The sequence below is a fragment of the Alosa sapidissima genome, chromosome 12 (assembly GCF_018492685.1).
Source record: "Alosa sapidissima isolate fAloSap1 chromosome 12, fAloSap1.pri, whole genome shotgun sequence".
NCBI lineage: Eukaryota > Metazoa > Chordata > Actinopteri > Clupeiformes > Clupeidae > Alosa > Alosa sapidissima.
Window position 1 is genome coordinate 3,689,059 of NC_055968.1, and position 16,382 is coordinate 3,705,440.

General features: G+C 41.1%; 2 protein-coding genes across 7 annotated transcripts in view; both read left to right on the forward strand.

Annotated features, from left to right (window-relative positions):
* Positions 1-3,966: 3,966 nt before the first annotated feature.
* On the forward strand, positions 3,967-6,175 carry tmem69 (transmembrane protein 69). The gene is made up of 3 exons (XM_042111522.1): positions 3,967-4,089; positions 4,411-4,459; positions 4,672-6,175. Exons 1-3 carry the CDS (start codon positions 4,073-4,075, stop codon positions 5,374-5,376), a joined length of 771 nt encoding a protein of 256 aa, XP_041967456.1. The 5' UTR covers positions 3,967-4,072; the 3' UTR covers positions 5,377-6,175.
* A 2,494-nt stretch (positions 6,176-8,669) lies between these two features.
* Positions 8,670-16,382, forward strand: part of mast2 (microtubule associated serine/threonine kinase 2) — a 122,685-nt gene continuing 114,972 nt past the window's right edge. For 4 of the 6 annotated variants that reach the window (XM_042111511.1, XM_042111512.1, XM_042111515.1 and 1 more), the window contains exons 1-2: positions 8,670-9,571; positions 13,377-13,436. In XM_042111511.1, the coding sequence (XP_041967445.1) occupies positions 9,491-9,571; positions 13,377-13,436 (141 nt within the window). In that variant the 5' untranslated portion in view covers positions 8,670-9,490. The remainder of the gene's footprint in view (positions 9,572-13,376; positions 13,437-16,382) is intronic. The other 2 variants (XM_042111513.1, XM_042111514.1) reach the window with 1 other exon arrangement.

Consider the following 16,382-nt stretch of genomic DNA (forward strand, 5'->3'; position numbering starts at 1 on the left):
ATAGGCAATGCAGTGCCTTAGATTCATACTCGTAAATAGCAACACAGAACAGACATGGTATCTCTTATGAATAATGAATGATTGCTGAGAATTGCAAAAGAGATTCACACATTGACATTAAGTTCATATAGGTTTGCAAGCAATATCTATTAGCTGTGGATAAATGTTTTCCATTTACACACAGTTAATCCAAAGGAGTCTTTGTGTGAGAACTGTGTTAAATGTTTTGAAAAAGGATGTGAAACAATAGGCCTTTTCACACAGAGATCACGCTAAATTTGCGGGAAGAAGGGACGTCTTTTTGCCGTCTTTTTGTGTCTGAAAGCGAGGTGAAAATTTGCCGGCCTGCTGATCTGTTCACATGATGCGGCATGTTGGGGAGCCAGGAGGCAGGATCAGCTATAGTCAATTAAATTGTGACGTGCAACAGGGGGCGTGTAGAGTGATAGTCGTAGGCCTTATGTGTGTGGGCCTTTAGATACAGCAGGTGTGTGATTTCAAAAACCATGGCAGGAGAACCGACTGCACTTTGGTTAGCTTGCATTTGCTTTGCTGTTGCTGTTAGAATGTTAAATTCTTGCGATAGATGTCTTCAGACAATAAAACGTAATTTGGAAGGGAAATTGAAGAAAATAATTGCCCCTTGCCTTGGCCGTACAATGTACTGTGCATACAATTTATTCATGAAATCGTTCAATATTACAACAATAAAAATAGCTGTGAAAATGAAAATGTTTTAAATCATTTGCAAGAGAGGACTTCTGCTGTGCTAAGAAGGTTTAGGTCAAGATCAAGTGGATCCCAGTTTCATTGCATCAAAGCAATCGAGAAAAACTGTAAACTATACCGCAAAGCGGTACAAAATACGACCGCCATTCAGTCCTGCACATTCTCTCCGCAAAAATAAATAACGCTTGTCAATTTGTCTCCATCTCCTCCATCCCCTACTCTTGCAACTTTTGTGTCTGTAAATGAGTAGGTGCATGTGCGTTTGTTTTTGTGTATATGTGTGTTTCTCTGTGTGTGTGTTTTTGCTTGTGAGTGTGTGTGGGGGGGTAATGGGGTGTGTGTGTGTGTGTGACAGCATGTGCCTGCATGTGTGTGTTTTTATGTGTGTTTGTGCGTGCGTGTGTGTTTGTGCATGTGTGAATGTACATGATTGTGTTTATGTGTGTGTGTGCATGCCTGTGTGTGAGTCTGTGCGTGCCTGCCTGTGTGTGTGCATGTGCGCGCATACGCATGCCTACATGTCTACTGTGTATGTGTGTGCGTGTGTCTGTGTGTGTGTGTGTGCATGCGTGTGTGTGTGTGCTTATGTGTGCGTTTGTGTGTGTGAGTCTGTGAGTGCCTGCCTGTGTGTGTGCATGTGCGTGCATACGTATGCCTACATGTCTACTGTATGTGTGTGCGTGTATGTTTATGTGTGTGTGTGTCTGTGCTTGTGTGTGTGTTTGTGTGTGTGTGTGTGTGTGTGTCTGTGTGTGCCTGCCTGCATGTGTGTGCATGTATCTTTGTGTTTGTGTTCATGGGTGTGTGTGTGTGTGTGTGTGCATGCGTAGTGTACAGTCACTAAATGTACACATACATAATTTATTGTATGGTCCCCCATGAATAGAATTCCACAAAACTTGGCATGCAGTCAGAGGGTGTCATAATGATTCTACTTCAAATTCCGTGCAGTTTTGAACCTGTCAGCCAGAGATACTACAACACCTCATTTTTGCATTTTAATTTTTAACTAGGTGGCACTATACATCAAATTGGCCCCTTGAGACCAACATACTAAAACTGTGTCCGTCCTACCCTACTTTCGGGGGTCCAGTCCGGCAGGGGGGCGACGGATCAAAATGAAAAACAATGGTTCCGTGTCATCCTTGTGGGGCTACATGCCCAACAAGTTTCGTGCACCCCTGTCTTTCAGTGTCCCGGGAATCGTTGACACAAAATCACTGGGAAAAACATGACTAAACATAGTTTCCCTGCGTTCATAATTATCCCCTCACACTACCACCAAACTCTTTCGCTGCTGAGGTGTAGATTACAATTCAGTTCTGTGTTTGTCGGTGCTGCTCAATAAAATCCGTTGTTTATGGAATGCTTGTGTTGGTGTGTGTGGGCAAGTGACAAAGTTTCAGTGCACTCATGTTGACGCCTACTGTATCAGAGTACCCTATCAGCCAAGTGGGCTACTATCAAGTTTAATGTTGATTTTGTCAAATATAAAACAAACAAACTCACAAACAAAGGGAAGAAAACAGCGGCCAAAAATACGGTCCTATGATGCAATGATAGTTTCAACCCTTTCAGGAATATGAATTCACATATTCACACAATGGCCATTGATGTCAAACTCTAGATGTGATCGGCTTTAAACCCAGTGTCAGTGAAGTGTCTATGTCAGGGGTCGGCAACCCACGGCTCCGGAGCCGCATGCGGCTCTTTGATCCCTCTGATGCGGCTCAGCTCTTGAAAATAATGAATGAGTATTTAATTAAAATGTATTTTATTTTAGTTCGTTCATTTTCAAAATGTAATACTGTAGGTCTATCTAAGTAATTTAGCCTAGGCATATAACTTTCCCCCTAACTTTCTTGACTCTATAACCGTAGCCTGCACAATATTGTTACATTCGCAGTTCGTTGCCATGTCAATATCAAACAAAATCACAGATTTCCCTCCATTTCAGTCAACAAGAACACTTTAATTGTTATTGTTGATGTGTGCGCATGCTGTAGGCTAGGCTAGATAAGGAAAATGTCAAAAAGGAAACGTCAGCAACCACAGCTTGCGAGCGCAAACACAAGGCTGAAATAGTAGCTGTTGTAACTTTTGGTTATGCAGTGTGTTTGGCTACAATGTTTTTACAGAATAGTTAGGCTACATAGTTATATGCTATGGATAATATAATACAATGTGTAACATCATAGCTAACAACACACCACTCAATTTTCGTTGACATATCATTGGCGAAATTGAACATTAGGCCTACCAGAGATTAGATTTGGTGATGGCCTTGGAGTCTGGCTGGCTCATATTCAGTGAGGTGAAGTTTCTTGGTGTGAATGGGCCTTTAAGGCCCATACTTCTGTCATTCCACTTTACATTTCAAGTTACTTGCACATTAAAACTAGAAAATGTATTTAAAAATCCTCTGTTGAATGAAAGTAACTGTACGTTAAATATCCAAACTTTTTCTTGCAACTGTCTTTATGTGGCTCTTCTGAGATTAAAAAAATTATACATTTGGTAAAAGTTGCTCTCCAGGCAAAAAAGGTTGCCGACCCCTGGTCTATGTGGTATTCTGGAATATACAGAGCCCCTTAAATGGCAAATTGTTGCATGTTGCTTTAAGTGAGACCCTGAGACACACAAACGAATAAACAAGTTGATCTGGTGCTTAATTTCATGTAGCACAGTTAAACTTTCTGGTGCACACCAGATATTTTTTTCAAAACATAAAGCTGAGTTTCTGATGCACCAGAAAGTTGTACGTATAGCATACCACCATACCATTTTTGTCCCACTATAGTGTGTTTCAAATGATATTACTGTTTTTGTAAAGCATGTAGGCCTAAAGTTGAATGTCTGAGCAACTCATGTCATCACTAACTGAAGGAGTCATCATGACCCATAAACAGTCAATTAAATGTACTAATGCTTAAATATGTCGTGGGACTGTCCTTAAGTTAGCCTGCCTTTTAATATTGATGGAGAGAGTTGTCAGTGTTTATTTTTTTGTTTGACACAGGCCTACTTAACTTCAGAATGTGAAATGTAGCCTATTCGTTAAAATCCAAACTCAGAGGTGATTAATCTCTTTTTTTATATCAACGATTAAGCAACTGTACTTCTTTAACCTTAAACAGCTTCAAGCCCTTTTTATGACACACGCCGATGCGCGCTCGATAGACTAGCGGTACTTGCTTGCTAGGAACGATTTTGCCCATAGAAATATGCTGGCGGAAAGAATTTACTCTGCACTGTTCGATTGCATGGGTGACCTTCTTCCGTTCGAGCTAGCTTGCTACTGTTGATCTACACGATAGTGTCGTTTTAACGATGAGAGCGTCAGATGACAATTGTGCCTAGGTAAGTTAAGTGTGCTAATGTTACATCTGATTGGTACTGACTCAATCAATGTGTTAAACTATTTAGGAGTTGTCCATAAGTTGCAACCTGTCATTGCTATTTACATATCTAGCTAGCTTACTACAGAGTTACTAGCCTAATCAAAATAACCTAATTGTAATGCTAGAATCAAGTCGTAATACGTGTTTTGCATGCCACCTAGGTAGCTTTCTATACATAATTTATATATATATATATATATATATATATATATATATATATATATATACATATTTTTTTTCATATATGAAATAAAATAACTTCTGTTATGTTTGATTCTAGGGAGATGTTGTCTTGTGTACTGAGAAGATGCATTTTGTCTGGCAACAAGGTATTCATGTATAGTCCTACTTCTTTCTCTCTTGCACTTTGCATTATGTTTGTTCCATGTTATTTAAACATATAACACTGTTATGTAAGCAGATGAGACGATCCACGGTGGAATCTGTTGCATAATGTAGTAACGTTGTACAATCATCTCAACAGTGTACAGGTTGTCCCTGTTGCAATTCATTTTAACAAAAACATACCTTTTAATTTCAGCCTTTGCAGCTTGTTTCCAGACTATCCGCTTGCCCAGATAGACCACCATGTATCAGAGGAAAGGTTCTGAGCTGCGGGTCAATATGCAGAGGTCCAGAGCCTCTCAGATTGAACTCAGGTACTCTCCTCAGGATTCAGTCTTTCCACAGTTCAGCTTGGATGCATAAGAGAAAGCCCCCTGAAGAGCCTTCTTCTCGGGAACTGGACCTGCTGCGGTATGATATGAAGGACTTAAAACTGGCGCCCAAACCGGCCTTATATCTTGGACTATCCGGACTCATGCCATTTGTGGCCGCTCCACTTGTCATGGGTGCTACAGAGCTCTACATGCCTGAGATAGCATTTGCACAAGTTGCATATGGAGCCTGTATCGTGTCCTTCTTGGGTGGTGTGCGTTGGGGTTTTGCCATTCCTGAGGGTAGTCCAGCCAAACCTGATTGGCTGAACCTGGCAAATAGTGTTGTTCCCTCTTTGATAGCATGGGTAGCTTTACTCTTCAGCAAAGATTATTTTACACAGTCAGCTATAACGGTGATCATTGGGCTAGGAATTGCTCTGCACTATGATCTCGCTCTTCTTCCCACCTACCCTAGCTGGTTTAAAGCTCTGAGAGCCCTGCTCACATTTGTCGCCTTTTTTTCTCTGTTGTCAACGATCGTGATTAAAGGAGTGTTCCCAGAAAAGAAGTTTCTGACAGAAAAGTAATGTGCTGTTATGGATTTTTAATTTATCATTGAAAATAGAATAAAGCCAGAGCAAAAGTCTATCAGTCAGTGATTTTACTGTACATGGTTTTATTACAAAACACTTCAAAAGAGATTGTTAAATAAATTGATAAAAGAAGCACCCATTGGCTTTCTCCACTTTATTGTAGCCACTCCCCCTCTCACACAGCACAGCGCAGGTCCAGAGACAGAGAGGGTAAGCAGAGTTTTGGCAGCCCTGAATCAGGGCACAGCACGGGTCATTCCACAAAATGGTTTGTCTTCTCTATCAGAAAGCTATTCAATAAGCATAACAATAAACATATATAAAGTCTAACAGCTGTTCTGAGTTAAGGCTGTCATTTTGATCTGTAACAATGTCACATGCAGCCATGCCTAAATTCTGCTCACTGACTGCATATTTATTTTAGGCTAGTGTATTGTTATATAAAATTCAGTATTCATTATTGAATGCTTAGCTGGAATGATGTTTTTCCTATCATCCAATTTTTAGGCAGGCACACCTGTGGCCATGTAAGTGGGCTACGGGTTTTCTACAGGAATGGCATGTTTGAACGGGCATGCACTGCACTAGTTGTTTAAAATATGAATTCATCAATGGACATATAAAACCAAACCCGTTGCAGAGTTGTGAGAAATTGCTTTGTCTTCCTCCAGGACATCATGTTGCATAAATCAAAATGTGTCCTGTTGACACTTAACACACCTTCATCCTCCGTCCATTTAATTATGTCTGCACATTAAACATGGTGGTGTTGATTGGTCCCTGTGGTCACTGAGCCCATTTATGGTGAGATGCTACTCATTTGCTTATGTGTATCTACCATTGTTCCATAGAATATATTGCATCACATGCTAACTGCTCTGCAGCTGACAAAAAGGTTCTACAGAGGGTCATAAACATGGTCCAGGACATCTGAATTGCCCAATTGCCATTTTTTTCAATAGTTTATTTTACTTGACACAATCTGCATGATACAACTGACACGTGTAGTGTTGGAGGGGAGGGGGGGTTCACACATCATATGACCAAATATAAACATGCAATCTGTCTGTTCCCAGCATTAGCACAACACTTTGCGATGTTTAGCTTGTTACCTGTGCCTCATATGCTCTTTCTGGGTGTGTTTTGAGATGCCTGATGAAATTCGACGTTGAACCTGGACTTGTTGCCGTAGTCAATGGATTTTTTGATCTGTGAGTGAGTAGAGCATGAGTTAGGCAACGCATTATGGCAAAGGGGACTTGCAGCTCGTCACATGTTTCCTTAACATACTGAATATGCACCAATAAAATAGAAATACATAAATAAATTTAGATGGGAAAAAACACTAATCGCATGAAATACAGCTTGTTCACGAGTCTCAAAGCTTGAGTCCGAGTCAAGTCTGAAGTCACTGTTTGTGCGACTTAAGTGGGACTCGAGTCCCCAACTCTGACGCACACAACGTACACACACATATACACAAACAACCATCACTGCCGGACTGTTCATGTACCTGTCCACATTTACAAGTGCAATGCCAGATTCCATGTGCAATGAAGACTACCAGTGCAGTATACTTTGCTGTGAGACATTTAAATGGAGAAAGGATGATTGTATGCTGTACAAGGATACAAGGAAGTTTATTGTCACATGCATATATATATACTGGAAGTAAGAAATGCAGTGAAATTATGTCTGGTGTCAGCCTATTTGTGCAAAGTTGGGGGGGGGGTAAAAAGTGCAGTAGAAGAGGGGCTTAGTAGATTAAGTGGCAAGGGCTGCATAAGAAAGGTGGGGGAGGATTGGAAAAGAAAGGCTAGGCAATCAAGGACATGGGTAGATGGAGGAGAAATCAAAAATAATAATGAGTGCTGAGGAGTGAATGAGTGCAAAGTCAGTATAGTGTGAGTTCAGAGTTGGGAAATGTTTGAGAGTGCTGAAGAGTGAATGTGTGCAAAGTCAGTATAGTGTGAGTTCAGAGTTCGGATGGCCTGGGGATAAAAACTTCTCCCTCTGATAAGCACTCAGTAGCCATACAAAGAGAACAAGTTAATGACATCAACAAATCGGCTAAACCAAAACACAAGCTGGAACAGAGACAGGCCAACCATGAAGACCTTGGAGATACTTAGACAACCTGCTCAACAATGCCCAGCCACGTCCACTGGACACGATAAGAAGGATGCTGCTGAAATGACCTAAAGCCAATCACTGGCGTCAAACTCCCCGGAATCTCAGCAAACAAATGGATGTAATGAGCATGAGGAGATAGCCTCTTAGGGCCTCATCAGTCAAATGGAGACTCTGGACCATATCTCCCATCACCATCCCCACCCCATCACCCCACCACCCAATCAAACTTTCCAGGATCCACTGAATACCCATCACCATCCCCACCCAAGCACATGGTGTTCCCTGCAAGAATGCAGAGACTGCTGAAAGTAGAAAGTATATTTACACAAGGTAATATAATTCATATATATAGCCTGGTTTATGACATTATGAAAATTGATCTCTTTCTGACTTCTGACAGTATTTTCCTGATGTCCTAGGCTATGTTAACAGAATGCAATAACAATTTTGAACCTGTCTTTGTCAGATTAATGTTTGGTAAATATATGCAAATGGACGCATATTGACTGCCTTATTTGCATCTTTACACATACGATTTCAGAAAACGTGCACTACAAAAAATATTTATATTCACGTCACGTGTATAAACAACTGGGGGAGAAATGTTCTGGCTCCTCACCTTAAAAGTGATGGGACGTGGTAACAACTACCGGCTGACACAAGGTGGCAGCAAACTGCAAAAAGAAAACAGCACTTCTTTTTTGTCTAGTCCCCCGGCTGATGTTCACTGTTGTCAGATCAGCCAGAACTATATTTTCCTTGTTGCATGTGGTCAAAAAATTACTTGGTCTGAACCTAGATCAGTTATCAAGTAAACTTCGACTGACATGATACTTGATACGAGATTCAGGAAGCGCGTCAAGTGAAGATCACACTGGTTGCAGAAATGCATCTGCAGCAGTTTATCACCGCTTGTGCTGTTGTAGCCGGTCTAGGAGGAAGGGAGGAATAGGTGCCTAACCGACTAAACACATTTTTTTTCAATAGTAATATCCATTACCAAGCTGATTGCTTGTCAAGAAGCGATTGTGTCGCCTACCTGACAGACTGGACATGTGATAGCCTACTGCAAGTTAGTACGTGTCTCGAGCGGAACGCGGGCTAAACGTAAAGGCAAAGATCCTTGATTACCGCTTGAACACTCTCTGGTAAAGGCTACATGGTGCAATTGATTGACATACTTCGCTGAAACATCAGCCTTGCGAGACGGAAGAAGCTAGGTTGTTCTGTCGCCAAGAAACATTTTTCATGCGATACATAATAACATCGATACCAGTTATTTTTAAATTGTCATAGCTAAGTAAACGTTAGCTATTTTACACGATAGGTACCTGGTAACGTTAGGTCGGGAATCTTGGTGTTGAGTGTCACAGTAACGCGATTGGTTAATTTCTTGAAAGGTCACTGTAATTAGCTCTTTTACACGGAAAATTAATGTAATGACGTCACGTATCAAGTGAAGTCAGTGTCGAACATCTTTGTTTCCAATGAAAGGCCACCGTTTTTGAATAGTTATATGCCTTTGCATACCTTGATACGAACTTTTCAGTCTCGGCACAGCTAACCTCGCACGAAGTGCTAGCCAACATGAACGTAGCATTAAGACTGCACTGAATGACAAGCCTCATCATGTAGTTCCAAGCCTAATCAACAACAAGGCAGAGGTACTGAAGTTGATAGTTAGCTTACGCGCTGTGCTCGCAAAGGATCAACACAGACACATTCGTTGTGTGGGCTTTTTATTTTGCGGCGGAAATAGCACAATCGTATCTTGGCTAACGTTACCGTTCATAATGGAGTGTTCGAGAAATTCAATGAATTTAGCGAAACTGCAACGTTAACTAATTAGTTGGCCAGAGAAAAGGCTAACCTGCTAACGTTAAACCAATAAGCGGGGGAAAGCACACATTTCAATGAATTACCCATACTAGAAGCTAGGTCTTCACTGAACTCGACAACTACCTAATGTTACACAATGAAGAGGACTGAAAACAAAAATAAGAGAAAGTTGTGCATTTCGGATCAACCGGAAAGCGGGCCTGATGAAAAAGATGCGGTAAGTCGATATGTCCCTGTTTTATTTTGCACCAATTGCTCGGTGTTTATTATCACTGTCTTATCTTTCTTTTACACACTCATGTAGTTATAATACTTGAGTCCAATACGTTTAACGGACTTAAAGTAGTTAATGTTTCAGGCACAGCATATTGCAGCTGTTTTGGGTTATAGGATTCTAGAGAAGCCACATTCAATTTAGTTGAACCCGCCCTGACCAGTGTCTTCCTTTCTTTTATTGTCAATGGTGTTTTCAGAGAGTAGCGACGGTGGTCACAGTCACTCAAAGGTGACACGATATCTTTCGTAGTATTTGCCCTCCTATCCAGGTGTACAACCTGGCCAGACACCTTTCTTTCTTTCTTACTTAGGCTACTGATTTACTAACTCACTGAATGTATGCTAGGCTACATGATGAACGGTCGATTGCATTGGATTCTCTGTTGAATTTACCTTCAGAAAGGAAATAGCTAACTGTTACAGTTGCTTTGCCAGGTGCCTGTGTCACTGCAGTAAACTGCACTCCATTAAAACTACATATTCCATTGATAGACTGTGCCTGACATTGCATTGTAGGGTTCAAGAGATGCCACATTCAATTTAGTTTAACCCTCCTTAAGCCAGTGTTTTAAGATGGTACCAACGGTGGTGGTCAGTCACTCAAAGGTGACAAGATATCTTTTGCAGTATTTGCCCTCTTGCACAGCCATGGACATCTGCACTGATATTTCTGAACCTGGTCTGACACCGTTCTTTCTTTCTTTCTTTCTTTCTTTCAAAATTTTACCGGTGAACATGGTTGATTGTTTTGTAGTTAGAGCCGAATTTACCTTCAGAAAGAAAATAACTGTTATACTGTTGTGTTGTGTGCATGTATCACTACACTAGTAAAACCTCATGACATGTGCTTGACATTTATCAGTCACTTTTGTCTGCCTCTTTTACCTAGTGTTTTATTTGGTTCAAGTTAAGCATTCTCTAGGTGTCTTCTGTTAAATCTGTTTTTGCTTTTTTTCATTCACACCACAACCTGCCGGTCTTCACATTCTTGTCCCATGGGTCTTACTATGTTCTTGCAGTGCTCAGAAGGCGGATGTTTGCGTTTAATGCTTAACAACATGTATAACAAACACAGCTGACCAGTCAAAAGCATTAAGGGAGAGTTTGGGACAGGGGAAGGGCATGGAAATTGTCATTGATTTGCATTAGGCTGGTCCAGAGAGAATTTCCTCCCCATAAATGTATTAATATATTCTGGGCTCTGTTCTTTGTCTTCATTGAGCTCAGTCAGCATGGAATTAGTGAGGTGTTTTTATGCTCATGCAAGATATCATTTATGCCTCCATAGTTAACCTACATGTAGGGGTTATGTAAGCCTATTTTATATGTAGACCTATTTTATTATGTCTTATGTTAGCTGCTGAATTACACTCAGCTTTCAGAAATCTTGAGGATTGTAATCGCACACTACCTTGAAGAGACCTTAAATTGATAAACCTACTCTTTCAGTGGATGAATATTATGTGAGCATGACGGGATTGTGAAATATCTTAAATATTCATATTTGTATGGTCCTTTTTTATCTCAGTCATTTTATTTACCTAAAAGGGCATGTGCAAACATACTCCCTCTATGTTATTGTAACTCTTCCTCCTGCAGTTGTTCCATTAGATGAGGTCATGTGGGACATGATGATACTAAGGTGTTCAGTCTGCGGTCCCATTCAACAATAGTCTGACGTGTTCCTCAAGCGAAAACAAACACACACACACAAACCCGCCTGGCCCAGCTTTTATGTTATGTTATGTTATCATTCCTGGTAATCTGGGCCTATTTTCCTATGTAATGAAGATATTGGCTGGTGTGTTGTCCCTCCACCCCATACTCAGGGTTGTGGTGGTTCAGAATGTTTGATTGTTTTGGTTCACAATGATCATCTCAAGTTTCCTGGACTTGAAGTGTTATTTGTGTGACATTGAAAAAAGATGTGTTTAGACGGAGAGCTAATTTAACACTTACCATGGATCTTTAATGAAATAATGTAAATAGACTGGTAGTCATCCTTAGCCTCTGTCTTATGTTTGTTTATCAGTGCAGCGAGTACTGGTCAGCGACCACAAAGAGAGATTCGAAAAATTCGATTGAAAGCAATGTGTGAATGGACAAACGTCCTTCTCTCCTGTTTCACTTGCTCCCTCTTAAACCCTCAGGTCTTTACGTCTGCCTATTACCATTTCTCCCTCTCTTTATCACCCCACATACAGCATATTTGTCCAGGCTAATGGAGAGGTGGTAGCCATACAGATTATGTATATGTGTTTTCCATTAAATTAAATGTACAGTTGTGTTCAACTCTGGCTCTATAGCTTGAATGAATTTAAAATGAGAGTTGATGCCTCTACACCCCCTGCATTTAACTAATAACTTATAATCAGTACAACAAGCTCCATCTGGAATAGGTAATAGAAGTATGATATCAGGCTCACAGATGACAGATGGCTGTCTATTCTGAATACCAGTTGTGTAAGAATCCCGCATCACTAAATCAGCTTTACATATTTTCGTGTTCTGTTTTTTTTTTTTTTTCATTTTCGGACATTTCATCACTCTTTCCCTGTGGGCTTGACCACACAGATCTGATGTGCTGTCCAAAGAGGCTTTAGTTAGATAATGGTGTAAGTAGGTTATGACATTCTGATGCTCTCCTCTATATGAACCAGGGGTCAAATGGCAGGTGGTGTGATGCAAGCAGACGAGGGTGTTTTGTTGTCACCTGTTCTCCTACAATAGGTTTATAGTATTATCCGTTTGCTTGGGTGATGGCACTGGGGGTTGTAAAGCTAGTGCATCATTAGGCATACAATTTGGTTATTCAGGAACAACGTAATCTCAAAGTGGCTTCTTGCAAAGCAGACATGGCATAGAGAAAGACATTAGGCAAATATCCGGTGCCCCAAAAGTACCAAGAAACAAGCTGTTTTTGTCATACTGGTCTCATTTCTTGAACATACATGGTGTTTTAATGACCTTATTTGTGTTTTTAGTTTGTGGTCATACTTTAAAAAGACATTTTAATTGTGAGTTAACAGTTTGTCATCACATATCTAATCAGCAGTCTGTGTTTGTATTACCCTCTCCTATTCGCCTAATTGTCTCACACCAAAACTACTTGTATGCAGGGCTTAAAATGAATGTTTCTAAATGTAATAATCTTTGATAGCTATTTTGGTATGAAGCATCTTTCACGTAATGAATGCACACTCTAGAAAGTAAAAGTAGGCCTACTATGCACTCTGTCTGTAGCTGTCTGCAATCAATTACGTTCCTCAAATGGAGAAAACATCCATGTTCCCTTGATTCTCATGGCCAGTCTATGAAATGCTTGCTGAAATCCTGACACTTCCTGATAGCTAAACCGGATTTCTCTACATGGGGTTATGATCGACTCAAGTCAGAAGTTGGTCCGTCCGGTCAATAATCCAGCATTCACGCTGCTCCATTATTAGATTGACGTTATCAGACAGTGCTGTAAAATGTGTGCAAGAATTTTTTGCATTAAGATGGAAATTTTCAAATTTCAACATTGGGCTTTCTGTTGCTATCCCTCTGCTAATAGCAAGAATTCATTGTCTACAAAACTTTTGCACTAACTGAACGAGGTGTAAAGCTATAATGTGACCGTACCGATTGGCGTCAAGATGTGTTCTCACAACAACTACACAGTAATCTGATTTATCTTAAATAATATCACTCTAAAGTTGCACGCACCTTGAAGCAAGCAAAACAATGCTCTTCTGCTTTTACAGAATCTGTTTCACTGGAAGGGCGAGAGGGTAGCAACAGGACAGCACTACAGAGTCGGACAGGTCAGGTAGAGCTAATGTGAGAGTTTTTAAATATGGGATATTTACAGGAAAATATTAAACGGGAAGACCAAGGAGGGGAGGGGGGGGGGGGGGTGTTGCTAAAATATGTGAGAAACCCTGAAGAAACGGGGGTATTGATAGCTATGCACCAAAGACTTGATTGTTGGGTCTCAAGCACCCAATACAGGGTGAAGCATGAGACGGGCTCATGGCTAGCTGCCCTGTATTGTGTCTGGCCTGGACACTGAGTCCATCGAGCGCCCCATCCCCAGTAGTGTGATGGCCTGATGAGATCCCAAGCCAGTGGAGAGACGGGTAATTAAAGTTTAACAAATGGGGTAATATACCCGGTAAAGGAGTCCTGTGAGGCAAGGTGCCGCAGATGTAGTCATTATCAGCACCTCGTTATGCAAACTTGATGAGCTCCATCTCTCCCATTCATCAAAGCAGACGGGCAGATGCATGCTATTGAAAACTGGCATATTTGTTAGCAGTGAAGGAGTGCAGATCTGTGATGAGAGCACTGTTGTCTTTGGTCCACATAGTGTTACATGTTCAGAGTTTCATATGGAATTTTGGGCTCTCTTGTTATTCTTAGCAGTTGGATGTGGCCTAAGTACAGTGTACGATAAAACACTGAGGCCATTGTTGCAAAGCCCATTTAAAGCTGTGTGTGTGCCTGTGAATGTGGGAGACAGAAAGAGTGACTATTGAATCTGGAGGTGGTAGGACGGTGCACATTTCCCAGCCAGTCTCATAGTGGTTAGTTACACAGTGGGGGGCTTGGCTCAACTCCCTATGTTCTGCAATGCTATTGTAGTAGGAGATTTAGTCATTAGCCACTGAGCTGTATGCACACTCACTCCTCCTCTGCTTCCTCTGTCCTCAACCACTGCACTAAGTCTCATCAGATCTCATCAGATGGGGTAGTGAATGTGCACACACACATACTCATTACTCATTAAAAAAGCTTGGCAAACTTCTGACGGCTATGCATTTTGAAAGCCTCCTTAGGGCTTTAAATATGTAGGTTTTTAGTGTCTGAAAGTTAATCATTGGAGATACAATGTCTTTGTTTTGTTGTCGTTCAGGTTAGACAGGTAGGGTCTCGCGCCAAATACTCAAGGCCGTGCGGGTGCGTTAGTTTTAGGCAACGTAGTAGTCAATCATGGAAGAAAACTCGCACACCATTGTTTGCCGTTGAAAAATAAAAAAACGAAGTGTTTAATCCATCAACCAATGTGCTACCAAGTGAGGTGACAAACGTTTCGGTCCTCAGACCAGTGAATTTTTCAACGGCAAACAATGGTGTGCGAGTTTTGTTTTGTTGTCATCATCATTACTGTATGTGTTCTTTCTAAAATTGTGCTGCTTGTTTGTCTTTGGACTGTAATTTAGTCCATTAGTCTCCATAAGCTCAATTGCATCACTTGAACGTCATGCTCCCCTGGAGCCTAATGATCAGATAAACAAACCTGATCCCAGGTCAGTTAACTAGTACAGTTGCGGCGTCAGTGCAGCACCGCACAGCAACAGAGTGCTAATCCCCTCAGTTCTACAGAGGTGAGTGGGTTTGCTTACTCTGGCTTGCCTGGCTTAGTGAGTTCTGTTTGTTCTCTGTGTAGTACTCTGGAGGGATGAGTTATGCCTCCTCTCGCACTAGTGATAAGAGAGAGAAATCTTTGAGTAGGGAGGGTCATTGGGTTGGACGGGGGAGAAAAATAATGAAAAGGAGAGTAAGGGAGGAGTGAGTAACTGAGAGGTAGACAAGTTTAAAGGCTGAGAATGAAGGTGAAAGTGAGTGAATGAGTGAGTGCCATCAACATGATCAATTCATTATAGTATGTCTACCAGTTAGCAAGTAGCCTAACGGTTATATGACTTATAGGCTAAGCTAATGCTAAGTCAGCTAGTTATATCATAGTATAACTACATGCACTGACTGAAGATTTGACAAAATTGCATTGGTATTATAAGACTAGTTGTACTGTTTGGGTTGGGTTGATCCGCATTGGTTGAGTCTTGATTTCACCTTCCTTGTATTAAAAAATCAGCTGATGTAAACTGGCAGAAGGAAGTGTTGGCTGCCATGGGTCTCTGTTAAATCAGCTTTCCTGTCTGTCTGTTTGTCTGTCTGTCTGTCTGTCTGTCTGTGGTGCTGCCATAGAGACGGAGCAGCCCGGGGGCCCCGATTTGAGAGAGCACAGGTTGCAGGTGGTGCATAGGGTAGAGGTTGAGGAGTGTGTGTGTGTGTGTGTGTGTGAGGAATGTTGCATGTGGTGACCTGTGTGATTTTCCAGTCTGAGTGACTAAACCACAGTGTTTCTGCAAAACAACATAATTTATTTGAAAAGGGCTTGTTTTCCTTTCACTGTGGCTACTCTATATTATTAGCTAGAGAGTCACTCAGAAATTCAGAAAGCTTGAAGGTCTTGATCACTAAGTTGATGTGCAAGGCTCATTGCATTTTGCTTTTTAATGTTATTCTTAGATACACACTAATAGGCCAATTTACTAGCCTTGTCACACATAATAATCAGAAGTTTTTTGCAGCTTTGACAATCTGGCATATCTAGTAAACATCACATACTGCCTTTTCTTGCGCTCATGCCATTCCTCAGGGTTTGGGTAATAACTGGCATCATTCAAAAATCAGTCTAAAGCAAACAATAAATGATAACCAAATTATAGCGCTAGCTAGCCATAGTTGGATTGTTTTTCCGGAAGCGGTTAAAAAAATTAGTGTGTGTGTGTGTGTGTTGGTGCATTAATGTAATTTACAAAGATTTGTCTTTTGTTTTGTTGTTGAACTACACCCTTGTGTGTCTGGCCCTGATTGCTGTTATTTAAACTCCTGGGCTGGTGCCATGCAGGAGCTTCAAGTGAATAACATCCTGCTTCCCCTTCTATGTATGTTTGCGTGTTTTAATACAGCAACAGGCATCC

Bases quoted from the DNA above. Each gene is read 5' to 3' on its own strand.
- tmem69 (XM_042111522.1), top strand. The intron at 4,460-4,671 runs GTATTCATGTAT...TTTTAATTTCAG, and splicing joins GCATTTTGTCTGGCAACAAG to CCTTTGCAGCTTGTTTCCAG.